This window comes from Chelonoidis abingdonii, chromosome 5 (genome assembly GCF_003597395.2).
Source record: "Chelonoidis abingdonii isolate Lonesome George chromosome 5, CheloAbing_2.0, whole genome shotgun sequence".
In the NCBI taxonomy this organism is placed as follows: Eukaryota; Metazoa; Chordata; order Testudines; family Testudinidae; genus Chelonoidis; species Chelonoidis abingdonii.
Genome location: NC_133773.1, coordinates 109,939,401 through 109,966,687, shown reverse-complemented (window position 1 = coordinate 109,966,687; position 27,287 = coordinate 109,939,401). Strand labels below are relative to the sequence as shown.

General features: G+C 38.7%; 2 protein-coding genes across 5 annotated transcripts in view; both read left to right on the top strand.

Moving 5' to 3' along the window:
• The window catches only part of PI4K2B (phosphatidylinositol 4-kinase type 2 beta), a 44,052-nt gene extending 36,744 nt beyond the window's left edge, over positions 1-7,308 (top strand). For all 3 annotated transcript variants that reach the window (XM_032806606.2, XM_032806604.2, XM_075066545.1), the window contains exons 8-10: positions 23-156; positions 1,679-1,738; positions 5,560-7,308. In XM_032806606.2, the coding sequence (XP_032662497.2) occupies positions 23-156; positions 1,679-1,738; positions 5,560-5,733 (368 nt within the window). In that variant the 3' untranslated portion in view covers positions 5,734-7,308. The remainder of the gene's footprint in view (positions 1-22; positions 157-1,678; positions 1,739-5,559) is intronic.
• Positions 7,309-11,196: 3,888 nt separating this feature from the next.
• Positions 11,197-25,833, top strand: ZCCHC4 (zinc finger CCHC-type containing 4). 2 transcript variants are annotated; one of them, XM_032806612.2, is made up of 13 exons: positions 11,197-11,416; positions 11,791-11,909; positions 13,266-13,348; positions 14,224-14,499; positions 15,088-15,168; positions 15,468-15,540; positions 17,536-17,686; positions 18,223-18,323; positions 20,904-21,025; positions 21,251-21,326; positions 21,861-21,912; positions 22,641-22,785; positions 25,455-25,833. In XM_032806612.2, the coding sequence occupies exons 1-13, from the start codon at positions 11,197-11,199 to the stop codon at positions 25,588-25,590; spliced, it is 1,635 nt and encodes a 544-aa protein (XP_032662503.2). In that variant the 3' UTR covers positions 25,591-25,833. The 2 variants fall into 2 exon arrangements, with proteins under 2 accessions (XP_032662503.2, XP_032662504.1); XM_032806613.2 differs by lacking the exon at positions 14,224-14,499 and having other exon boundaries at positions 11,223-11,416; positions 25,455-25,680.
• The last annotated feature ends 1,454 nt before the right edge of the window (positions 25,834-27,287 follow it).

Genomic DNA, 27,287 nt, shown 5'->3' with positions numbered 1-27,287 from the left:
TTGAACTGTTTTTTCCCATTAGATCCATTTCATTGGGCTTGGCTTTCTCAAGCAAAAGTTCCTTTTTCCCAAGAGACCAGAGATTTGATTCTCCCTCGTATTTCTGACATGAATTTTGTACAGGATCTTTGTGAAGATCTTTATGAACTGTTCAAGGTGATTCAGAATTCATTTTTAATTGAGAGGGGATAGTTAATTGAGTACTACATGTGGAAGGAAAACTCAATTGTTAAGCTAACTTAGAAACTTATATTGCTTTACTTAATTATTTCACAATATGTGATACTACTTGTGCTTTACCGCTAATGCTAGGATGGCAAAAGGGGTACATAGGCTGACATATAGTAGTCATACATCCCCCTCTGTAAATGTATGCCCTTGTATTGTGCACAAAAGGTTTGAAATTGTTGGTAATCAACTTTATTGATGGGTAATAGCCTCCTTTATTACGCTTACATTTTATATAATCAATTAAAAATCACTAAACTCATAACTAAAACATGTATTTAAATACATCTGTCACTTAAGGTGCCTGGGAACATGCACTTCAAATAAACAGTAATAACTTTGGGAAAAAGCTTCACTGTAATATCAGGTATTAGTCCAGCTGGTACATATTTAAAATATTTCATTTTACATGTACCTTCAAAGCGATATTAAAACCTGTCATTCCATTAAATGAATGGACTTCCAACAGAGGTTTTATCAGTTTTAAGATATTCAAACCATATCTTGTCGTGAATACACACATCCTTTTACTCTGTTTATTAAAGCATTGAACACAACTATAATCTTAGTAAAGGGGACTTATATAAATTCTAATCGTGTAAAATATGAACATTTATCATGCTGAATACTTCAAATGATTGGGAGTGGGGCGCATTCAGCATGCAATTCTGATTGGAAATGTCAGGTCCTGAAACACATTCATTAATGTAATTTCGTATTTGTCTGACTTAAAATTATTAAAACACCACAGTCAAAATTGGCACTAACTAACACCCATTGTTAGTCACAGTAGAAGTGCGAAGGATTTAATGGATCTGGAGACAGACCTGTCCTTTCTCTCATATAGGTAGTTTCTGCACATTGGGGTTGAGTAACATTTATGGAAAGGTGGTTTTAAGCTTGCACTGTTCCTGCTCATGCTGTTCCTGTTTTCTCTTGAAGGGTACTGTCAACAGAAATACTCCACTTATATCTGATACTTTTCACTGTTTTAGGTAATACCTAATTGATTAAAACTGAAAGACAATAAAGAATCTATTTTCAGTTACTCTGCGCAGTTTATAGCGCTCTATTTTACATTCTGCTTCCCTGTTTCCCTTATATAGGTCACCTTGTGTGGTTCTTCCATACAATAATAGGTGAGACACATTTTAAAATCACAAAAAGAGAGAATCGGGGACAGCTGTAGTATCTGAAACTACTTCTAATTCACTTTGATGTTGACAGTGTCCAAGTCCAGTCTGTCATCTTTCACAGCTACTACACTTAATTTTATAAATGCTTTTGTACTGGAATTTCCTTCCTAGTTATGGTTTGTCTCAATCATAAACTTTATAACTTTACAAAAGGTCAGTGCAATTCTTAGAATAAGATTGTTTCCAAATACATCTGGTTTTAAGAATGGTAAAACGTTTTGAAAATAACTGCTGTGTTTTTATTTTGAATAAAGACTGATAAAGGATTTGACAAGGCTACTTTTGAAAATCAAATGTCAGTGATGAGGGGACAGGTATGGCTGATTTTTAAATTCCTTGACTCATTTAAAAATTTTTACCACTTAGTAAGATATTTAAGATTGTTGCTGTATTTCTTAATAGTTGCCTGATTTTTCAGATCTACCTGAAACTAACTGCTGTTAAATTGAAAGGGAGTTATGGGTGATTAATATCTCTGAAAAATCTAGCCAAATGGCCATAAAGACTGAACTTAATGTTTCTTTCCTAGTGGTTGTTCCCATTCGTTAGGATAGAAATGAGGCAGCAGGGAAGCTTATATTGATGTTGGTCTTTCTGTCTGTGTTTTACAGCTAAAGAAATTCCATTTCTGATGTTATTAATGTAGCATCTCTAACAGACTCTAAAATAATTTAAAATCAAAGCTTAGTAAAAGGGTTTTATGGACTTTGAACAAAATATAGTGATAAACTTTGATTGATAAACTGTATTTAGAGAAACTGGCATACAGCTAAATCAGCAATTGAGAAAATGAATTAAACCAGCAGTTAACTTGAGATAAATGTGAATGCTGAGGAAACGTCACCTGACCTTAACAGTATGTTTATTTCTTGAAAGACAGTTTTGTGAAACCTAGCACATCCTAAGTGTGTGACAGAGCAACAGGAACTCCTTACAAATCATTCATTGTACCACATGTTTACACCTTGGGATTTACAAATTAAGTGCATTTCAGTTAAACTGCAATTCAATCTTAAAGTATAGAATTCTATCTAGTGGTTTTATTGAGACTGATTCTGATCAAAATGCATACTTTTTAGTATGATGTTTACACAGTGAATTATTCCACTTTCAGTAGTTTAGCAGTTTTATGTAAACACAGATATACCTACTTCCCAGAATTATTGAATGAAATATCAAAAGGATAAATTTCTTTCCACCTGTCTTGCGCACCTCTGGAGTACTACACAACCTGCTTGCTTAGCTGGCTTCTCTAGCATGTAACACACAGGTTATGCTCATTTTGCATCAATCATGAGTTGATTGGATCGCTTTGGAGTTCATTTTTAATATACAGTAACCCTCTTGGAGACCAAAGTCTCTGCCACCATAACTTTAGAATATTACATTTTATATTAGCTTGCTAGTCAAAACGTTGTAAGCCAGTAGATCTCCCAATGAAGTTACTATTTTAAGTTGAAGTGCTAGTCTGTGTGCTAATTAATGTATGTATGACTTGAACATAAGATTTGATTTGACAGAAAGTATGTCTTGTCAACAGAGTTTATTTGATTTTTTTTAGGAGATTTACAAGTTTGGGGGTTATGTATGTTGCATCTATAGTTACCTTTGACTTTTTTGTGAAGCATTTGACTTAGTACTGTATAACGTTTTTTTTAAAAAAAAGGGCACTATAAAATCTAGAGCGCACGTTGAATGGATTTAGAACTGGCTTACTAACAGATCTCAAAGTAATTGTCATTGGGGAATCATCATTGAATTGGGGGTACTTTTTGAGGGGTTCCACGGGGATCAGTATTAGGCCCAATGTTAGTCAACATTTTTGTCAGTGATCTGAAAGTAAATATAAATACAGTGCTGATTCAAATTTATGGATGTCACAGACTGGTGGAAAAGGCCAGTCGTACAGATCGGGTGACCAGATGTCCCAGTTTTATAGGAATAGTCCCGATTTTTTGGTCTTTTTCTTCTATAGGCTCCTATTACTCCCCACCCCCATCTTGATTTTTCACACTTGCTGGCTGGTCACCCTACGTACAGAATAATCTGGATTGCTTGGTAAAGTGGGCCAAGTCAAACAAAATGATTTTAATATAGCCAAGTGCAAAGTTAGAGGAATAAGGAATTCCTTATCTACAGAAAGGGGGGCTGTATCCTGGAAAGCAGTGACTCTGAAAAGGATTTAGGGGTCATAGTGGACAAACAACTGAACGTGCGCTCCCATGCAATGCTATTGCAAAAAGGGTTAATGTGATCCTTGGAGGTAGGGAAGTGAGTTTTACCTCTATATAAGGAATTGATGAAACATAATGGAATACTCTATTCAGTTCTGTGTTCAGCATTTTTTAAAGAATGTTGAAAAATTGGAGCTGGTACAGCAAAAAGCCATACAAAATGATTGAAACTGGAGAAAACTGCCTTGTAGTGAGAGTCTTAAACTAAATAGATTGAACTGTTTTTATCAAAAAGAAGATTGAGATGACTTTATTATAGTGTATAAGTACCTTCCCAGGGAGAAGAGAAAGGGCTCCTAAATCTAGCAAAGAAGGAAGAAACAATGACTGGAAGCAGAAGCCAGACATTTTCAAATTAGAAATAGGTTATACACTTTTAACAGTGAGAGTGATTTAATCATTGGAACAAACTATCAAGGGAAATGATAGATTCTCTACCCCTTGATGTCGTTAAATCAAGACTGGGATGCCTTTCTGAAAGAGATGCTTTAGCCAAAAACCAGTTATGAGGCTCAATACAGGGATAGCTGGGTGAAATTTAATGGCCTATGATATGTAGGAGGTCAGATGGGATGATCTAATGGTCCCTTCTGGCTTTAAACTGTATGAATTTGATTTCCTTGTGCTCATGATTTCAGTTTGAACAATGCAGAAGGTATGCACTTTGAGTTTTACAGTGGCATTGTACAGGGTTAATCTGACCCTTTTTCACAGAAGTCCCTGGCATTGATGCTCTCTGAGTCAAATATGGGCCAAATATGGTACATTAAGTAGCTCTTCCGGCAAAAAAGCCAGTAAAAGCATATTTGTCAAAATGAACTGTTAGGCCTGGTTTCTGAAAGAACTTGTGAAAGAAGTTTGGTGTGTGGACATATGAAAGTCACATCCCCTTTTTCACAGAGTTATCATTGGGAAGTATTCATCAAGCACCAAACTGATTCAAGTGTGTAACCTTCTCATGACACGCTGGTAACTTGCCACTGAAAATTGATTATTTAACAAAATAATTCTGCAAAACCTTTAACTTAGAATCAAGACAAATTCTAGTTTAGAAAAGCCTTTTTTAAATAATAATAGAGATCCAGCTAAGATTTTACTGTTCAATACCATATTTTCTTAAGAATTCTTAGACCCTTTTGTATTCCAAGCAATTTTCTGAAGATATTTCAAGAATTACACCAAAATGTCTGACTCACAAGAGTCACTGGATTCAGCGCAAACTGAGCAGGCCTAGCAGTTACTAGCTCCATTAAGAGACATTCTCTTCTTTTAAGCCATGTATCGTTCAGGGATCCATGTAACTAAAAGCTTAGACACGTCTCTGTGTAAAGGCTATAATAGCATCACTAAAGTTCAGCATAGTCTGGATGCCCTAAAACTTCCCATCTTGTAATGTAAAATTAGACCAGCATTTTTTTCTAAGGTTCCCAGGGTTCATGAAAGACATGAGGGAATAACTAGGATAACTGCATTTTAGGTGGGTTTTTAATTTAGCCTGTAATCATTCTCTTGTGATGTGAGACATTTCATAGCTAAAATCTTAGCTGGCAGACTTCTAAGCTAAGAAAATGTTAATGGCCCTCCTGTGTTTTAAGATATCGGTTTCTTTGGAGATGTGCTAGACTATGTAGACCTGAAAGCATTTCTGCATTCTTAATCTATTCCAGTAGTTCAGAAAGAACTTGCTTCACAAGATGTATTTAAGGCAGGGTTTGGTGTGTATGCTCTCAAGAGAAAAGATTAGTAGAACATTCAGCTGCCCAGTAGTATCTTATGTTGTTTTACTTGCAGTTTTAAAACAATGAGATTCTTTAGGAGAAAGATAACCGAGAAAATAGAATTACCAGAATCCTACAATCAAATTTTCATTGAGTACCACTTATTTTATTTTATTTCTGCAGATACTAAACCTCACTCAGGCATTAAAAGATGGAAGGAGTCCAATTCAGCTTGTTCAGATGCCACGCGTGGTTGTAGAGCGAAGTAGTACTGGAAGTCAGGGCCGAATTGTTCATCTGAGTAATGCATTCACGCAGACCTTTCATAGCAGGAAGCCTTTCTTTTCCTCCTGGTAGCAACATAAGAGGAAAGTAAATGTCTGTAATTCAGTAAGCTATTTTACACAAAAGGCTCTGCAATAATGTAATTCTGCTGTATACCGAGGACGCTGACTGCCAAAACCTCAAAACTTAAATTGAAAATGTAAAGATTTAAGAATTGTATTTTGAATGTAATCAAAGTTTACAATTTTTGTGTCAAAATTGTGAATCCTTATGTCAGGGAATGAGAGGAGTTTGTCTATACTGTATTTTTATAGGCGGAATTCATACTAAAGGGAAAACTTAGTTTACATTTTCTGAGACACTGCTTTTGAATACAACATAGAAAAAATGCTTATTGTTGGATATAAATGTGAGCACATACAATTATAAACTGATCCTTTTTATATACGCTTTAGAAATGAAGCGCAGCATGTTCTCTTTCTTTGATTGTAAAAATGCTATTCAGTGTTACTGCTTACAGATGTCATACATTATTCCATGGGTTTTCATAGCCTAGTGAGTTGGAAAAATTAAAATAAAATGGTCATGCGTTTAAAAAAGTGCATTAGTGGCTATTTTTGAAACTTGAAAAATACTCCAAAGGTTTTTGAGTTGGGGACCAAAAAAGCACATCTTAGTTTAATCAGAATTAGGGCAAATTTTTGCCCTCATATGTGTACACAACTTCATTTGGCCTCAGTGGGAGTTATGTCCATGTATTATTGGGTGAAATTTGGTCTTTAGCCTTTTAAGGATCACTTGTATATTTAAATAGCTTATGGAAAATTTTCTGTAATATATTGTCTCCATAGGTAGCATTCTATAGTTCCATCATGACAACAAAATACTGCATAGTTTTGTTTAGAATTGATGGGTTGATTGCTAACACTATGTATGACAATTCAATGGAGTATATTAACTGACACCAAAGTAGTTCCCTACCATTGTTGATGGATGAAAACACTGGAGTGTTGGTTGTTGAGCCATCCCACTTGCAACATTTTAATTTAAACACTCTCCATTATTTATTGTGGATCAGCAAAAGCAGAAAATAGATTGCAATGTGTAAAGTACAGCAACACTGTCATTGGGCTCCTTGCAACCCCATGTTTGTCTGCCACATTTGTTTTTCTGTTGAAGCTACACAGTTTAAAATATAGGCTCATCTTCCACATTTGTGGCTTATGTAATATGGTAAATTATTTTTACTTCAGTGATGTCCTTGAAGGTTAGGACCTGGGGTGGGAAAAACCTTTGTTACAAATATTGTTGCTTTTAGGAAACCTACAGTTTTTAAGTATTTCAGAATTGCTGTATTTTATAATTCCAAGCAATACTATTAATCCCACGAACAAAATCCTTGTATACTGTTTTATATAATTTTGGGTTGATGTACATATTGTAGCATGTCAGGAATTCACTTGACTTAAAATGTCTAAGCCTTAAATGTACAACTTACTGGACTGTGGTGTTTAAAATAAGATGGAGGCAGCCACCTTTATAAGGTTCTGTGGCTTCAGTTTTTAGCTGAACAATTTCTAAAATTTTAAAGAGTATATTTAAGGTACTGGGCATGCTTACTTGCAATAAATGTCAGTCTGAAATGGACAGTTTGTGCTTCAAGTGTCTTATTTCTTAAGCTGGAAGAGGGCCTTTACAAAAGAGTAAGTGAAGTCTGCATCCAAACCACTTTCTACAAGATAAAATGTACATGCATGTAGAACATTGTGAATTTTTTCAATATTACATATAATGGGAAAGAGTACAACAAAAAACACTTGCAATGCCATTAGTACTATACTAACAAACTTACATTTGTTTCTAATAAGCAGTTGGATATATTGGATACTAACTTTATTTTGCGTACTTAACATTCTGTTGAGACTGGAGTACTTGCTGTGAAGAAGCTGTTCAGCCATTCATCTATGAGAGTGAAACAAGAATTGGTATTCTGAAAATGGTTACATTATTTAGCTATTTAGTAAATATTCTTTACCTATCTAATAAGCACCAACAACAGAAGAAGAGGGTGAGTCTTGAATCCTGCCATTTCTATAATCACTTGAGAGGTTATTAAAAAAATAATACTCTGCAGTTTCTATCATTTCCCTTATATCAAGAGTAACAGTATAAACGCATGTGCTGCTGCTCTGTTACAACATGTCTCCTGCCAATGAATAGTAAGGAGCAAACAAGAATTCCTTTTGGCTGACTTTATAAATACTGTGAATAATATGCTTGTGAAACTAAGAAGTGCAGGCAGCTTGACTCTAGCTAATGATCCTATAGTTAGATAATAAAATAAGAGTATCACCTGATCATTTCCCTTTGTGTTCTGTGTCCATATGTTGTCTAAGGTAGCATGTACATGCCACACTTACTCATCTACACAGCAAAGAAAAACCCCTGGCTGGCCTGTGCGGGCAGGATCAACTCCCAGACTACTACACTGGGGAACTCAGAGAGGAGAGGAGGAGAGCAGCCCACTGTGATAGAGGGTCAGGTTAGGGACTACTTAAAGACGTTAGACGTGCAGTTGCACAAGGTCTATGGCGACTGCGACGAACTGCATCGAGGGTGCTGAGGCGAGTTTAGCTGATGTGATTTGCAGAGCCGTTGACCATTATCTTTGAAAATTCATAGCGAACAGGAGAGGTCCAGAGACTGGAAGAAAGCAAATATAGTACCTATCTTTAAGAAGGGAAAAAGGAAAGATCCAGGGAACTACAGACCAATCAGTCTCACCTTCATCCCTGGAAAAATCATGGAGCAGGTGCATGAAGGAATCCATCCTGAAACACTTAGAGGAAAACAAGGTGATCAGAAGCAGTCAGCATGGATTCACCAAGGGTAAATCATGCCTGACCAACCTGATTGCTTTCTACGATAGAGATGACTGACTTGTGGAGGGGGCAAAGCTGTTGATGTTGTATACTTGACTTCCTAGTAAGGCTTTTGACACGGTTTCCCACAGCATTTCTCATCAGCAAATAAGGAAGTATGGTTGGAGGAATGGACTGTGAAGTGGATAGAAAACTGGTTGAATCAACGGGCTCAGCGGGTAGGTATCAATGGCACACTCTCTAGTTGGCAACCAGTAACAAGTGGTGTGCCCAGGGGTCTGTCTTAGGGCCCGTTCTATTCAATGTTTCATTAATGATCTTGATGACGGGATAGCTTGCACATTAAGTAAATTTGCAGATGACACCAAGTTGGGGGAGTGGTGGACACGCTGGAGGGCAGGGATAGGATTCAGGAGGACTTAGACAAATTGGAGAAGTGGGCCACAAGAAACCTCATGAAGTTCAACAAGGAAAGTGCAAAGTCCTGCACTTAGGACAGAAAAAACCCTCATGCACTGCTACAGGCTGGGGACTGTTTGCTAAGTAGCAGTGCTGAAGAAAAGGATCTGGGTTATACGGTAGATGGAAAGTTGAACATGAGCCTACAGTGTGCTCTTGTAGCCAAAAAGGCTAATAGCATACTGTGCACAAGTCTATGGACTGGACGAACTGCATCGGGGTGTGAGGAGTTAGAGCTGTGTTGATTGCAGAGCCGGTTGACCATTATCTTTGAAATTGATCGGCGAAAGGAGAGGTCCAGAGGATGGAGAAAGCAAATATAGTACCTATCTTTAAGAGCAGGGAAAAAGGAAGATCAGCGGAATCTACAGACCATCCGTTGTCCTCAATCCCTGAAAAATCCTAGAGCGGTGCTGAAGGAATTCCTCCTGAACACTTAGAGAAACAAGGTGATCAGAGCGGTTCAGCATGGATTCCACCAAGGGTGACTCTGCCTGACACCTGATTGCTTTCTACGTGAGATGATTTGAGTCTTTTGGTATGGTGTGTACTGTTGATGTTGTTATCCCTGCTTTCGTATATGGACTAGGAGAGTGGTGAAGTATTGGAATGGGTTACCTAGGGAGGTGGTAGAATCTCCATCTTTAGAGCTATTTAAAGTCCGGCTAGACCGCACCCTGGCTGGGATTATATAGGGAAAATGGTCCTGCCTTTAGCAGGGGGTTGGACTAGACGACCTCATGAGGTCCCTTCCAACCTTTTGATTCTATGATTCTATGACTCAGGGCTGCAGGGCCAGGCCAGTGGGGCTGTTTCATTGATGTGTAGACTTCTGGGGTTGGGCTGAAATTCAGACTCTAGGACCCTGCAGGGCCTGGGAGCCCAGAAGTCTACACAGCAATGAAATGGCCCCAAAGCCTGAGTCCCATGAACCTGAGTCAGCTGGCATGGGCCAGCTGCAGGTTTTTCTTTGCTGTGTAGATATATCCTTAATTACCAAGGAAGAGAGTAGGATTTTCCATATTCCTTTTCTTTTTTTATTTTTCTTTTTTTTGCTATTTTAGTTGAGGGTGACTCCTTGTTTTAAGTGTGTGTAAGTAACATTTGAGAAGGAGCAGAGGTCCTATGGAGTCACAAGGACTGCACTTTTACCATGGGGAGATAAGCTTTTCACCCGCTAGTTTCAGAACCAATATTGTTCAAAGAAGCAACTGTCCAAGTCAGAAGGGCATTCTGTAATAGCTGATTTCTATATTTATCTGCCAGTTGACTACCTCCACCTGGCAGCTGAGAGACCAGCTGGGTTTTCTTATCCTGTATCTATGACTAGTAACAAAGGTTGTGCAGGCTAAATTCTGCTCTATGTGACATCTGTGCAACTTCCCTATATTCAGTGGGGTTGTATGTATGTGATGAGCACTTACTAAAGAATTTTGATTGAGAAGGAATAGAATGTAGTTCATCCAATCTCAGCTGTGTTGATTCTGTAGCCAAAATAGGCATCCACAGCAGTAAAAACTTGTTTGACTGAAGTTAGAAAACAACTCTTGTGCAAAGGCCATCAGCTGCGAGTGAAACTTTTCCCTGTGCTGAAATCAAATTTCAGAGTAGGCCCACAGGGAGGTCTACTTGTGGAAAACTATTCTTTCTGTCTGTGTAAGTTAATGTGCATGAAAAATGTCAATGTAAAATGTAACTTTTTAAAGTATGAACAACTTCAACATGTGGATGTCACACTCCCAAGAGCAGTGATATAGAAAAATCTGATAAAACCTATTAAAATACTGTTCCAGTTCAGCTGGTTCCTCTTGCAGTCTAAGGAGTAGACTTCCCCTGCATGACACCCACATTTGAAAAGCCTGTTTTGAGTGTGGCTGAATGATGAGAGGTGTGAGAGCCAAGATGCAACTCCTGCAGAACAAGAAAAGCAAGGGCTAGGTGGACTCTCAGCTCTCTCCCCACCTCCAGCAAGGAGGTAATGTTTTTAAAAGATGCGCGAGAATAAATTTCAAAATGGGGCATGGGGCGCGCAGGTGCATCCGCAGCTCTCTTTGCGGCTGGGGGCGAGGGAAGGGTCACAACTTAGGAAATCTGTCATTTGACTAAGGCAAAGCCCAGGGGCTACCTACCTGCGGCGGGTGCTCCTCCGGCCACGGGGTGGCGCTACAGGCGCCTCACGCGGTGTGGGGTTTGCATGTGTTCTCTCGCCCGCAGGGATCACCGCCCCATGCCGGCGGTGTGCGCGAAGGCTGCCGGGACGGTGGCATGGCAGCCTGTGGCTGGAGCTATGCACCGGCGTTTGGAGGTTGCCATGGAAGATGCGGCGGCCGGAACCGAGAAGAATCTGCGGGGCTCGGGGGTAGCGGTGCTGCTGGGGCAGGAGTCCGGCCAGCCCGCTCCCTGCTGCCCGCACGGTGAGTCGGGGGGTAGCGCTGTCCTGAGCCCGGCCTGTGGGAGGGATCCCGGGAGGGGAGCAGAAGGCAGCGGGCTTGCGGGGAGTTCAGGGGATGGGAGGGGGTTGGGGAGAATGAGGGCTGGTTGGAGGGGAGCGGAGGGAAGCAGGGAGGGTCGGGGAAGGATGTCAGGGGAAGGAAAGGAAAGGTGGGGCTGGGGAGAATGGGGGCTAGTTGGAGCAGAGGGGAGGGGAGGTAGGGAGCGTCGGGAAGGGATGGCCACAAATAAACCTCAAATTTAATTCTATAATCCCTTATAACTAGTGTTGTAGGAAATGGAAAATATGTATCTTTTTTCTTTTAAATGTACTGATCTCAGCCCATTTCTCCTTTAGGTCCTACTCTTCTGTTTGTAAAGATTAGCCAAGGAGAAGAAGTCGGAAGAAGATTTTATGCTTGTTCAGCATGTAGAGATAGGAAAGACTGTAATTTTTTTCAATGGGAAAATGAGAAGGTAAGAAAATACTATTTAAGATATGGTAATTTTTTTTTCTTTTGTGTGTATATATATTTGAACTGAAGATTTATTTTAGAAGCAATAATTATTATTATTTCTGAAGTTCCAACTGTTGGACGAAGAGAATGGGCTAAATCGTGAAATATCTCTGCAGCTCTGGGGATCCGGTTTCAAACAGGATTTGCTTTCAAAGGAAGTACAGCTGAGGTTAAATGTCACTCTATGTGACTATTACAAAACACAACACAGTTCTTTCCTGATTTATGTCTTTGCTTAAACAAATTAAAAAGAATATTTACTCAGGATAGATGAGCATTGGTGGAGCTCAGAGGGGATAGCTTGCTACAGTATCTTTCCACTGGGCTTGGTGTTATCATGTCTTCATGTTCATGACTGTGTAACTTATCTCTTTCTCCAGTACTATTCTCAACATATCTGTGCATGATTCAAATTGGATCTTAAAACTCACTTCTTAAGGGATCATATTAATGCAAAAATTTATTAATCAGGTTCTTAAGCTTCCCCCTTGGTCTGCTGTTCAAACCCAGCTGTTTGGAAGTAAGGAAAAGTTGTCTAACTTGAAAACTGTGTGTGATGCCTATACACTGGATTGTGTGGAGTGAAGTGGTTTGGCAGTGGATAGACATGTGTCCATACAGGAATTATACATACTTTACAAAGCTACTACTATAGGTTCCTTGGTTCCCAGCCCATTAAACTTCATTGCCTTCCATTGTGTCCTTTAAATAAACTAGTTTTGTTCCTTCTTTGTAGATGTTTTGCAGCTGCATTAAAAAGGTTAAATAAAATCTGACAGGAAGTCTGAATTTCTTATAGGAATAAAATAAATATTTTTTTAAATACTTCGGGAGGGCCAGTCATACCTTCAGGACAGCTACAAGGCCTTGATCCTCAACCTATTGAAGCCAATGGCAAAATTCTCATTGTCCTCGGTGGCAAGACCAGGCTATACTTCTTACTGGGATTAGGATCTCATTTAGACTGTGGCATCCTTTAGCAGTGGATAAATCCTTCTCTCCACAGCAAAAGAACATTTTTGATTTCCCACTCCTGGTTTTATTACTGTAGAAGGATGGAAAGAAGGGAATTTATCTTTTCATAGGATGTTTGAATTCTTCCACGGAATCACCTTCCCAGTAAGTTTAATGCTATCATGATCTCCGCAGGGATTGTTGGAATTCTTCTGAGTAGTAGAATCTTTTGCAGAGATAGGTGCTGAAATAGAAATGTTAGGTCTTCTGGGATTCCATACTTCTTTTCAACAGAGAAGTATGAACTTTTCATATATCATAGTTAGGTTCACATCTTCGATTACATTTTCTGTATCTGCAGGTGTCGGAAGCTAGACTTTCAGCGCGAGAAGAAGTTAATAGAAGTTGTCAACCCTCTTTGTCACACAGACAGAACGTAGAAAGGTATTGTTACTATGTGCATTTTCATTAGTAAATATGAGCATGTAGTTAATTTAGGTACATCAGATGTACTGATCATCCCTCCATTATACTAATTAAAAATATGAAAAATTACAGAGAAGATTTGGTAAAATAAGAACCAGTCAACTATGAAGACAAAATTACATGAAATGTTTCCTTAAATTGTCATCTCTTCAGGGCAGGGACTGTATCTTTGTATGAGTGGACAGTGCCTAGCACATTTTTTGTGGGCACTGTGGTAATAAAAATAATATAGGTCAGCAGTAATAGGAGTTCAAATCGAGTGGTGAATGCAGTTAGAGAATAATATAAAACTGAAAGCCAATTGCTCGATTAAGTGAGCTGGATAGCACAGCCTAAAGGAAATGTACGCTACCGAACATTTCATAAAGGTCCTGCTGTCCTCCTACTTCAGAGCTTTTAGAAGAAGTTTTTGCCCCAGGCCAAGGGTATTGCTGAGCGTGTTGTTGCTAGAAGTCTGGAGGGGGCCCAGTGTCTTCAGTTACTAAGGTCATTTGAACGTTTAGCACCAAAAGAAAAAGGCTTCTACTACTTGAGTTAAAGAAGTAGCTCTCTAGCTGATAGTAGGAATAGGTTCTTCTCAATGTAGACCAGCCCCTGGTGAGATTTACAACACACTTAGCCCCCATGCTACACCCTTCTCTTGTCAAGTAAGGTTTTTCCCAAGCATGCTGTTGAACATTTTTTTCTGAACCATTAATTGACTGAGGTGCAGTACCTTTGAAACAGTGCTATTTTATTGTTTAAACTTTTATAAAATACTTGGACTAATTTCATACTTTCATTCAATGGTTTGTTTTGTAAAATTGGTTCCTCATTTTATCTTGTATTTGAAGGTATAAGCAGTTTGGTCTATTGCCAACATCAAAAAGGAAATTTTGTCAAGAATGCCAGCAGTTGCTATTGCCCAGGGAGTGGGGAAAACACTCTGGCCATCAAGTACTTAGTGATCTCTCTATTGCCCATTTACAAAGGCCCAGTCAACTTTTGTGTCCACTGAAGAATAAGAAGACAAATGCACAGTATTTGTTTGCAGATAGAAGCTGTCAGTTTCTGCTGGATCTTATTATTTCACTAGGATTCAAAAGAGTGCTCTGTGTTGGCACACCAAGGTATGTTAGTGAGCATCAACATGTCTTGCAAGAAATTAGTTACTAATTTGCTTAGTCCTTTTTCGTACATGATTGAGTATCTAGTAGAAGGGTTCTCTCCCTCTGTATGTGACGTTAAAAGTGCCTTCATGAGCTCTGGTTTGAAGTACTTGGTATTGCCAAAGCAGCTCATGAAGTTCTTATGAAGATGCAGGTAGGGAAGACCTTAAGATATTATAGTGAAGTACCAACAGTCATCTTTCATTAGAAAGTAGAGTTTTGCTGTTTTTCATCGTACTGGCACTGAAGTACACTGGGTTTCCCCTTCACACAAGAAGCCTCCTTTTATTAAAAAGAAGAAAAAAAGTGTTGAGAATTCTGATGGGCTCAACAATCTCCGCTGCTTTTTAACCTCTGATATTGTGTTTCAGGTAATGGGACATTTCTTTCTAACTTTAAATATTAGTGACATTCAAAGATTTATCAAACTGAAATCTCCCAAATTCAAGTTATTTCATCTGAAAAATAAGTTTTTTCTTTATCTAGTTGTCTATTTTCTGAAGCACTCATGATATGATGTGTAAAACTGCTTTGCTTTAATTACTTCAGGCTCCATGAGTTGATCCGATTAAAAGTGTCACGAGAACAGGAGTCTAGTGTTAAAAGCCTTCTGCTAGATATTGATTTCAGGTAGGTTTTGCTAAGTGTCTGTCTGGGGAACATACACTATTTTTTTCTGTTTGGCTTATTTTATTTTTAATTTTTGCCATCTATTCTTTTTTCCCCCTAGCCAGGATCCATGAAGTATACTGGTTTTCCAACTAGCTCAGTGATTGGCCAATATAAGTACTTCTGCATTCAGCCTGCCGAGATAATTTGTAATTAAGCAGTCATGGCCCTGTGCTCACAAGTTTTCTCCCTAAATCTTGTTACTAACATACAGGAATTTATTTATATATTTTCTATTACATTAAAAACTTACTTTACAGGTATTCACAGTTTTATACAGAGGAAGACTTCTGCCACTATAATATGTTTAACCATTATTTCTTTGGTGGAGAGGTAAGGGCCAGTCAAATTCCCTCTGTATGTTGTTCATGTAGAACTTTGTTCAAATTACTGATATGGTCCAAAATATTACAAAATAGTTACCATAATGTAATGCCCAGCAAACTCTACTTTAGATCAAAGAATAGCAGTGTCTATTTCTTCAGTAACTTATACCATTATATCCAAGAATAACTGCCTATTTTCCTTTAACTACTTTTAGTTACTTTTTTCTCTTTAATAGAAAATAGTTTATCAGTACAAGTTATTTTCTCCTGTCTGAGAAGTGACTTCGTAAAAATGGCCCCACCTTTCTCAGCAGATTACTCCCTTTGTGTCTCAGAGTCCTATCTGCTGGCTATTGCTTTTTGCTCCAGTTAGTCTTGCAGATCCAACACCATGAAGAGGGAACAAGCTTCCCACTTGTGGATCGCTAACAGAATGTATTATTAAAGTCCCACTGAAGACAGTGGGGTTACACTGGTCCACTGAGAGCAGGATTTACTACAAATGTGCAAGATTGAAATATCTCAGCTTGACTCTCTGAAGTGAGGACAAATATGTAGTATTGACACTTAGTAAAAACATCTTTTTACAGTTATACTGAGCACTTTTGGTCTGAGAATCATTGAAAAGAAACATGCAACTCCACAACGTCATATTTAAGGTCACTTTCCAGAGTACAACCATACTGTAATATAATCTACAAATTTGAGATTGTTTCTGACAATACCTTCATCCAAGTAATTTTACACAATAAATGTTACTGTAGCTACCAGCTTATAACAACATATCTGTAGCTTTTAACGTTGACTCAAATAATAAATAAAACTAACATTCAGGAATGAAACTAGCTATTTGAGGCTTCAGTTCCATAATAAACTTTCCTTGCTTTCTTGGTTGAAATCCAATCCTTTATCATTCTATTAAAGTATTACTGTATCTCACTTTTTTTTTTTTAAGATATTAGGGATAGTTACACCCCTATAACTTGTAGTTTAATTTTTTTAACTTATGGGAAGTCTCAATGTTTGGCACTATAGAAATGTATAGATAATAGTATAATAAATCATTTGAAGCTATTAAACCACTGCACTTTTTTGGACATGGTTCATAGGGGAAGGAACAATACTTGTACATGATTGTTTAGGACAGGGGTCCCCAACACGGTGCCTGTGGGTACCATGGCACCCGCCAGGGTGTTTAAGTGCGCCCGTGTATTGGCCAGCAGACAAGCATCTGCCAAAATGCTGCTGACAAGCAGCAGCATCCAGAGGCGTCGCCGCCGAAATGCCGCCGATTTATGGCGACATTTCAGCAGCGACGCCTCTGGATGACGCTGCTTGTCGGTGGTGATGCCTATTGACGTCGCTTGTTGGCAGCATTTTGGCGGATGCTCGTCCGCCGCCACGGTCCTCCGTGGCTCATCATCTAGTGCCCGCCAGATGAAAAAGGTTGGGGACCTCTGGTTTAGGATGTTAGCCTTGCACATCTAGATTAGTGTTCTGCTATCAGTGGAAATCCAGCTCCAGAATGGAATATTGGTTTCTGAAAGTAATAGATTTGGTAATGATACGGAATGAACTGGTGACTTTATCCGAATTTCTAGTGGGGTGACTATTTACCATCTGCATTCATAATTTGCATTAATTGCCAGCCAAGGGAAAAGAGCAAATATTGAATGGGCATTAAGACTGAGTGGCTACTCTCACTCCTAGCGGCCTCCAGGTCAAGGTTAGGACCCAATAAGAAGGGCAGTGTTAGGAAGCTCGAACTGTTGCTATCCTTACTATATCTAGCCCATGAAAAATAAAGGACTCAATGTTCTCAATCTAAAAAATTTCACAAGCACTAAATTCACTAAAAAATTAAAAGGCAATACACATTTTCAGACTTCTAAAAGGAAACCACAAAAGTAGAAAAATATATATATATATTTTTAATAATGCCCAGTGCTGTCCTTAAACTTTTTGAGCTCTTTTTCTGGAAAGTAACCTATATCTCCTGCAGGCTGCACATGAAATCTGTAGAAAATTCTTGCACCAAGAGAAAGGTGAAGGAGTCATACTGGTGACTGATCCCCCATTTGGAGGTTTGGTGGAGCCCTTGGCTTTTAGTTTCAAAAAGCTGATTGCAACGTGGAGAGAGACGCAAGAGGAAGGTATTTGTTACAAGCAAATAAGATGAGTTCATAACTTCATCACTCTGTAATAATAAACTACTGTTTAAAACAGTACCTGACTCTTGAGTTGTTGAGGCACACACATTTTCATTCTAGTTTCTAAAGATATAAGACCAATATGCTAAATTAGATGTATGTTTTAACTAATGGTTGAGGTGCTCTTTCAAAAATATGACTAATAATATCCTGACGTTGAAACAAATGCTATCTTTATACAAAGTTTCATATTCATCTTTTTTTTTATTTCTTCTGTATTTGTTTTATGGATAAGACATTAAACCAATGTCCTTGGTTGTTGTCTAGGTGAAAGCTAACTACCCAGATAAATTTACTGCTAGGAGCTGGATAAACCATAGTGTTTGGCTAACATTCTGCCCTTTTAATGGAATTGGTTCCATGTGAGCTATTGTCACACACATAATTGCACTGAGTGCATAAATATTAGTAAATTTTCATGCAGGTCATTCTGCTTTCCTTATTTAACAAAAAATATGTCTGAATCTTATTATTATTAGATCACAGCAGCAAAGAGTTGCCCATTTTTTGGATATTTCCATACTTCTTTGAGTCTCGCATTCTTGAATTTTTCCCACGCTTCAGTATGATGGATTACCAGGTATGACCAAATCTAATTAATGCTCTTAATTTACACTATACATACAAGAAATTAAAATGAACTGGACTGTGGATAATCAGAATACTTATATGCAAAAGGCAATTTGTCTTCAACTTCATGCCTTATTGTGCAGCAGAGCGAACACCACAGCATCTGTCAAATTATTTCTGTACCTGATACATATATGCCACATTTATATTGGTGATCTCTCAGATAAACTGTGGAGCAGTGTGATGCCTTTATCAAGCTCCTTTGACGCTTCAGCTGCCATGCTATCCACTAATCCTTCTCACTTGAGATGGTTTTAATATAACAAAGCTTTGGGTTTGCCCATATGGGATCATTCAGGAAAGTTAATCATCAACTAAGGGTTTGTCTGTATTTAAAATGCTACAGCAGCACCATTGCAGCACTTCAGCGTAGAAGTTCATTACAGTGACAGGAGAGGTTCTCCTGTCGCTGTAGTTAATCCACCTCCCCAAGAAATGTTAGCTAGGTCAAAGGAACAATTCTTCCATCAACCTAGCTATGTCTCTCTGAGGTGGATTTTTCAGATCCTTGAGCAATGTAAATTTTCAGCGTAGAACAGCCCTAATGTCTGAATTTAAAGTGGATTAGTTACACTTCATTAAACCTCTGTGTGGACATTCTCATTTAGAATTAAAGTGGCCTTAATTTGGTTTAACCTAATTCATTTCCAAAGTGAATATGGCTTCTTTAATTCTGAATGAGTGTGTCCATACAGAGATTTAATGCAGTTTAGCAACTCCATTTTAAATTCCCACCTTTTGTTAATTTAGATTAATTTTTCTGTGACCTGGTCTACTCTACAGACCTCTCTTGGTATAACTGTGTCACGACAGGGGTGAAAAATCCACACTCTTGATCAACATAGTTATACCAACCTAACTCACCCACCCCACCTCCATATAGAGAATGCTGTGTCAATGGGAGAGCTTTTTCCACCAACATAGCTATTGCTTCTCGGGGAGGTGGACTAACTGTGCTGATGGGAGAGTTCTCTGCCATTGACATAGTGTCTTCATTAAAGCACTACTATGGCACAGCTCCATCAGTGCAGCTGCATGAATGCAGCACTTTAAGTGTAGACTTGTCCTGAATATCCCTTTGTAGACAAGCTCTTTGAGTTACTCAAACAGCTGTCTTAAATATATAAGCCCCAAACAGTTTACTGTCCCTAAATGTGGAGTTTATCTTACCCATTTTGTAACTTTCAATCCTGGACCAATGAAAAGCTGAAGGTCTGTTTCTCACAAACCCTCAGGGCTAGAAATGGGATCTGTATACCATTGTAAACATTCTTTCACAAATGCTTGTTCAGAGTGTTCAGGATAAAGCAATGAAATGGTTTTGGCTCCATCAGTAATGTAATTTGTAAAGTTGTTTGCGTGTTGTACTATATCAAAGGATTTGTACCTGTGAGGTCATTTTGTGTTGTATGGATGTCTGTTAGAAGTATATTAAAACATCTTTCCTTGTGAAACAAATGTTTTTATGTGTTGTACTAAAATTGGTGAACTATGTGTATCCTTTTTTATACTGTTGTGTAATATGACTTAGGTATCCTAACAATATTACATTTCTATGGTATTTATCACTATATCGTCTGAGGACATCACACTATTGATACATAAAATTACAGCTAGGAAGGTAGAACTCGCCTTACTTATTGAATTAAGCCAGTTTCTGAGTAACAAGGGCTGGTGTTTGCTTCTGCACTGAGTTATGACATGGTGGTTTGGGGAAATACTTATTTAAATGAACCATGCAGCACATTTTTAAGATAGAAAAATTAATTCTGAGCTCCATCTCTTGTGAAAGTCTGATACATGATTGCAGTCTGTTATTGTGAAATTGTGGCACTGGCTGCCGAGAGCCCAAGCCAAGCAATAGTAAACTAGTTTCCAACCTGTCTTAACTTCAGTTCAATGGCCTGAGGAAAGAAGTGAATATTTTTAAACACTGATATGTATATATTGGAAACCGGTTTACATTTTTGGCTCTGTAATTTTGGTAATGTCTAAGGTGACAGTTTCTATAGCCCGGTACCAGTTTCCAGCACTAGGCTCAGAAATATTAATTGTAATTACAACTTTTTTATGTGAGGTGAGAAATGCTTTTTAGCCTGTGAACTTTTCATACTGCCAGGCTGAACAAACTGGATGCAGTTTTCCTTTAAGTAATGGCTTATTTTAACAAAAGGGAAGATATCTCTCTCCTCCACAGCAACTGTTAAATACACTTTTGCACTGCAGATCTAAGGTTAATAAAACGGGAAGATGCACTAGTTTAAGTGGTAGGAACCCACAGTCACCCCCAGTAGTATAATCACACTAATTAATAATGATGACCTAATATCTACTCTAGAGTTTTATAATCTAATTTTGCTATTTGTTTGCACAGGGGATGGAATCTAACTCACAGAAGCATGAACTTCTTGGAGGGTGTAGAAAGGGAATAAACATGCTAAATGCCATTGTCACTTTTTAGCATAGTACTTGGTAGGAAGTTTAAAGATATTTTTAATTAATGTGTTCTTCCTGTGCCTTCATTTTCTAGGTAGACTATGATAATCATGCACTTTATAAACATGGAAAGACAGGCCGTAAACAGTCTCCTGTTCGTATTTTCACCAACATTTCCCCAAGTATGATAGTACTTCCTGTGGAAGAGGGTTACAGGTAAGTTATAAAAGGATATGCTTACAGTATATGCTCAAGTGACTCCAGCCAATATTTAAAAAAAAACAAAAAAAAACCTATTTGATTATTCCATAGCTTGATAGTGAGATTTTTAGATTTACCAAACTAAATTTGCATTCCTCATGCAACTTTTTGTTGAATTGATCCATTGATAAGGTCTTTGAGCAAACAGCAGACCAATGCTTTTGTAACTGCTTTTTTCAGGTTTTGCTCTGTGTGTCAGCGATATGTTAGTTCCGGGAACCAGCACTGTGAGATCTGCAATTCATGTACATCAAAAGTAAGTCCCTCTTTCTAGAAAGGAATTTTAGCAATTATAAAGTGATGTATTTGCATATTGTTATCTTGTTATAAACCTGTTCTCATATTGACAGTATATCTTTTGTGGCATGGGAGGCTTTCTATTAATTTGGGCTGTGGATCAGGTCCTGTGGGATTTTCTATCTCCATTTCCTGATTGATTTGGGTTGGAAGAAGGACACCAGAAGTTTACGCATTTGCTCTTCACCCTCATGACCCCATTCATCAAAAGCATGCTGCCACGTACCATTTTTTCTATATTTGGAAAGGTGGAACAATATGCTGCCCTTTAAGGCACAGCTTCCAAAGGATACTCAGGATCTGTGTTTTCAGGGTATCTATGTATGCCACCTATGTACACGCATATGCCATATTTTTGAAATATTTCAGTGATGTATGCCAGGAAGACTGGGAGTATAGTACAGTTTAAAATGATAGTACATATTTCCTTAGTAAAGTTTGAAAATATTTTTGTTTAAAATTAACAAATTTACTTACAAAATCTTTTTTGTAGGATGGAAGGCGATGGAATCATTGCTTTCTTTGCAAAAAATGTGTAAAGCCCTGTAAGTACAGAAAATATTTGTCTAAGTTATACACGCACACTTATTATATAAGTTATAGTCCAAAGAAGTCAAAACAAAAACTAGAAATGAAAATAGTAAACTATAAAAGACTTAATGATTCAGTGAAAAAATACCAACAAAACAACTTCCATAGACAGCCCCCAAAATTCAGCTTGTCTGGGTAGATTTTAGCTGTGCGAAAACGTATCTTTTTGTCGTTGAATCAAGGCACAGTAAATTCCTTCTGTATTAGTTATAGAAGAATTTAAATAGTCTGATTCCTGTTTATTGTAGAATCATGCAGAAATTCTTATATAGCTTTCTCAGCTGAGTTCTGTGAACATATATACATGGTTCTTAAAACACCTTGGTTACTTTAACTACTATTTCATATTTCCAAGATTAAGACAGTCATCCCTGTGATGAGCTTAGTAGTACAATATAGTACTACTACATCAGAACAGGTTTATCAATTCATTCTATTTACTACAAGGAAAGAATTAATTAATTAATGAATTAATGGGAAAGTCCTGGGTTCGTTTGTTTCCAGCACGTTTAGTGAAAACAAAAAAATGGCTGGTGAAATAGAAACTAAATGTAAACCTTAAAATAGCCTTTTTTAATTAACAAGCAATTAACTTCTTGATGATGTTAGAATCATATTTCAGTTTTAACATATAAGTTTGTGAGTTTTCAAAATCATAAATCCCTGTTTACTAATTTTTCAGCTTGGATTCACTGCAACACTTGCAATCGTTGTGCTCTTCGAGATCACGCTTGTGAAAGTGCTAAAGCTGGCTGCTTTATTTGTGGAGGAGCAGGTCACAAACGCAGCACCTGTCCTAATCTTTCTGTGACTGACAGAGCTGGCAAGTAAGTTTGACACTGCACCTCTCAATTGTGGGACATGACTATTATTTCTTGAAAATGATTTGATAGAAGTAGGGAAACAGTTGTTCGGTAACCTCAAATTGTCTGTGATAGTGAATAAATTGAGGAAGTTTTGAGGGTTTTTTCTTTTCACATGCTGTTTGCTGCTTGCATCCTTTGTGACTTTGGCCAAGTCATTAAACTCTGTCTCAGCCTTATCTATAAAAAGGAGATACTACTACTTCAAGTGTTCGTCCACATGGATTGCCTCATGGACGTGGGATCATATTTTGGCCAACTGTCCATTGAGACTGCACGTGCACCCTGTTGTCAAACCCCTCACTCAATCTAACTGACCTTTTGAGACATAGACTCTGCCTATTTTGATCACGTGCTGGGTCTTAAAGAAGCTTAGGAGACCCATGACTGTGGCATAATGTCTTGGGTACCAGACCACTGGCTGAGTCAAACTTGACTGTCTACACTTCGAGCTAAGGGTATAATTCCCAGCTCAAGGAGACATACTTGCACTAACACTGATTGAGCTAGTGCACCATTGGAGATGCGAGGCAAGTACTTGGCACGGCTTCCTGCTCACAGTGCCACAGCTTCATTTTATTTTTCCTGTGTTTATATTTCAGAGTTAGCATATGTGTCCTCAAGCTGGGACTCGCACCCCCATCTAAAGTGTAGATGTGACCTTTAAAGAGACAGGAGCTTCTTTCTAGAGAGTTTCAAAGTCTCTCACATGGAGCACTCTAACAAAAACAATTTTAAAAAGATGTGTCTGGCCTTTTGTGGGTGTGTTTTGAAGAAAGATCTGCATATTGAGCATATTCCAAGCACATACCCCTCTCTAAGGTAATAAGGGCACTTTAATATGTCCATCATTGAAGGGCCTCACAGACCAGAAAAGTTTCTAAGTCTGGAAACTTAGACTCAATCATAGTCACTGCTGTAGCACCAAGATAACTACTTAAAAAAGTGGGGAAAGATTTTAATTTGCCAACAGGCTTAACTAGCTACTAAATAATGTAACACTAAGTAGAGCTAACAATAAACAATAAGAGAAGATACAGCAGTGGTTCTCAAACTTTTGTACTGGTGACTCCTTTCCCATAGCAAGCCTCTGAATGCAACCCCCTCCCCTCCTTATAAATTAAAAAAACACTGTTTTGTGTATTTAACACCATTATAAATGCTGGAGGTAAAGCAGGGTTTAGGGTGGAGGCTGACACCTCGCAACCCCCCCCCATGTAATAACCTCATGACCCCGTTTGAGAACCCCTGAGATAAAGCTACAAGGATACTTGTGTTCCATCTTACTGTCATAGGTGGTAAGAAGGAACTGAGTAGCAGTTGGGACTGTGCTGCTTTTATATACTTAGGTGAGGGACTCTAACTGGATGGCTTCAGGGTCACCAGTTGGCCAAAAGAATATGATTTGTGTACATGGGGTTCATATTCACCTAGAGATGTTTTGGCCACATGGGTCCTGCTCTCAGAACCACAGTTACTGTAAGGTTTTAGTTTTTTGAGGTTAAATCCATTATTTTTTGTCCTAAGCAGAAGAACCCAGATGACCATAATAAGATCATGCAGTTACTCAAGTTCAGTAAGGCATGTGAACATATTAGTGGGTGATGTAATATTTTAACCTTTCCTTTTCATAGGTGAGATGGCAGAAATTGTGGTTCTATGAGTAGAAGCCTCTGTATGTACAGCCCAAAAACTATATTAGCATTTTGTGTCCATACCACATCAGCTCAGGTGTAATTTGCTGTCTATCATCGATGCAAGGCTTAGCCTAGCATTTCTATTTTCCAATAATTCTAATTATGGACTAATATATAGACAAAGTGTAGGGAAATCTTCATTCATAATTTTTTCCTCAAATATTTTTCCTCAAAGAAGTAAAATCTACATTAAAATAAGTCTGACCTTGCTTTTCTACGAAACTTTGCATGTCTGCAGGTTTTCGTGAGATGAAAGACATGTATGTTACTAGAATATTGTAGTTCTTACAGACCATTGGTTTTTATTATTCTCCACATATTTGGAGTGCATTGAATTGTTAGATTAACATGGGCTTCCTTTGTTAATGTAAACACCTGCAAATGTATGTAATTGTTAGTACAAAGATTGTGTAGGTTTTAGTTGATAGCATGTTGCATGCCCATGACAGATGGAAAAGAATCCCACTTGATGATTATTTAGATTTTAATTCCTGTATTCTATACAGATTCTTATGTTTGTTAAACTTTGTGCAATTTCTTCAGTAGTAAAGTGAGCAGAGCAGTTCAGTATTGAACATGCAATGTCAACAACTGCCATGTTTTATATTTGATCTGTGATCATATATATACTTTTAAAAGTTTATAATTATTTGGGTCTAAAATTATAATATTGAGTAAAGATTGTGTGTGTGTGTGTGTGTGTGTGTGTGTGTGTGTGTGTGTGTGTGTAAAATAAAATAAACTTACCACTGGGGAGGTGAATTAGAATCTCAAATCCATTTTCAAAGAAAATTGTCCTTTAATAGCTGTTTTTGTGATCATACTTCTGAGTTTTTGCTCATGAACTTGTATTTATATATTTGTTTACTACACTGTACAATTCAGTGTACTTTGATAGCATGTAATAATGGGTTTGTCTGCCTCTTTGTTTCCCAGAGCTGACAGAAATCAGAAGCTAAAGAAGAACAAGAAAATAAAAATGGATACAGTTAAAAGACCATATTTGAAGCATGCTACATTCGCAAGGAAAAAAATCAAGAACAAGAAAAAGAAAAATGCTCTTGCCTGTTAATCTCTAGTTACCTAAAACTGTGAATGATTTTACAGCCAACTTTTGCTTTTCTGTAAATGTTTATTAATATGAACTTTCAGATAAAATCTGATTGAATTAAAAATTACTACGTGTAATTAGCAGTAGGACAAAACTGCTATACAAGCTTCTCTTTCAATTTGTGAACATTTTCAAATGGGAAATAGAAATCAGTGTATATACACTGTAAAACATGGCTGTGCTAAAATAAAAAGTGAAATATTATTATACAAGACTATTAAGTTAAAGGGACAGGGATTTTAATAGCTTTCAGTTAACTTGGTATTGACCTTATAAAACAAGACATAATTTTTTTCCTTTTTTCAAACATTTCCACCCAACTCTTACACTCTCTCAGCACCATGTACCGGGGCCATTTGCGTAACAGCCTTTTGTTATTTTTCTAGTGGTATGTTGATTGTATCAGTGCAGTAATGGAGACCAGTGCTTTATAATTTCTAGATGAGTAGATATATGTAGTTTTTAAATTTTAGCCACAGTGGGAACATTGTAAACAACAGAAATACAGAGGCTGTTCCTCTCCAGCTATTACAATATTTTTAGGATTTTAGTGATAAACTTAACAATAGATTTATAGATTCTATGGTCAGGGACCATTGTGATCTTCTAGCCTGACCTCTGTAGCACAGGCTATAGAACAGGCCTGCACAACTCGTAAAGCTGCAAAGGCCACATTACTCCAAAGAAAACAGCAGAAGGCCGAAACCCTCTGGCCCTGTGGAAACACCCCCGCCCCCACTCCCAGGACCTCCCGGCCCATGGAAACACTCCGCCCCATCACCGCCCAGCCCTGCAGAAACAAACCTCCTTCCCCAGCGCCGCCCCACCAAAACAGCTGTGGGCCAAAAAGGAAGGTTGGGGGTGGGGAAGTGATACTTGATTTTAAATCAACCAGGGGCTCCCAGCTGAAGAGGTGGCTGGGAGCTATCGGGGCAAATTAAAGGGCCCGAGGCTCCGGCGGCTGGGGGGACCCAGAGCTTTGCGGGGCTGGAGCAGAGATTTAAAGGGCCCAGAGCTCCTGCCGCTGAGGGGAGCCCGAGCCCTTTAAATCCCAGCCCCAGCCCATCCGCTGGAACCGTGGCCGAGATTCAAAGGGTTCTGGGCTGCCTGCAGCTGTGGGGAGCCCTGAGTCCTTTAAATCTCAGCCGTCAGCGGGATTCAAAGGGTTCTGGGCTGCCCGTGGCAGCGGGGAGCCCTGAGCCCTTTAAATTTTAGCCGCCGCCGGGAATCTCTGCGGGCAGCCCAGAGCCCTTTGAATCCTGGCCGTGGCTGAGATTAAAAGGGCTCTGGGCTCCCTGCCACTGCAGGGACCTCGGAGCCTTTTGAATCCTGCGGGCAGCCCAGAGCCCTATGAATCCCGGCCACGCTGAGATTTAAAGAGCTCTGGGCTCCCCGCCGCTGCGGGCAACTCAGAACCCTTTGAATCCCGGCTGCGGCTGGGATTTAAATGGCTCTGGGCCTCCTCTCCGTTGCGGGCAGCCCAGAGCCTTTTGAATCCTGGCTGCGGCTGGGATTTAAATGGCTCTGGGCCTCCCCACCGCTGCGGGCAGCCCAGAGCCTTTTGAATCCTGGCTGCGGCTGGGATTTAAAGGGCTCTGGGCTCCCCGCCACTGCGGGCAGCCCAGAGTCCTTTGATTCCCCGCTGCGGGCCGCACAGT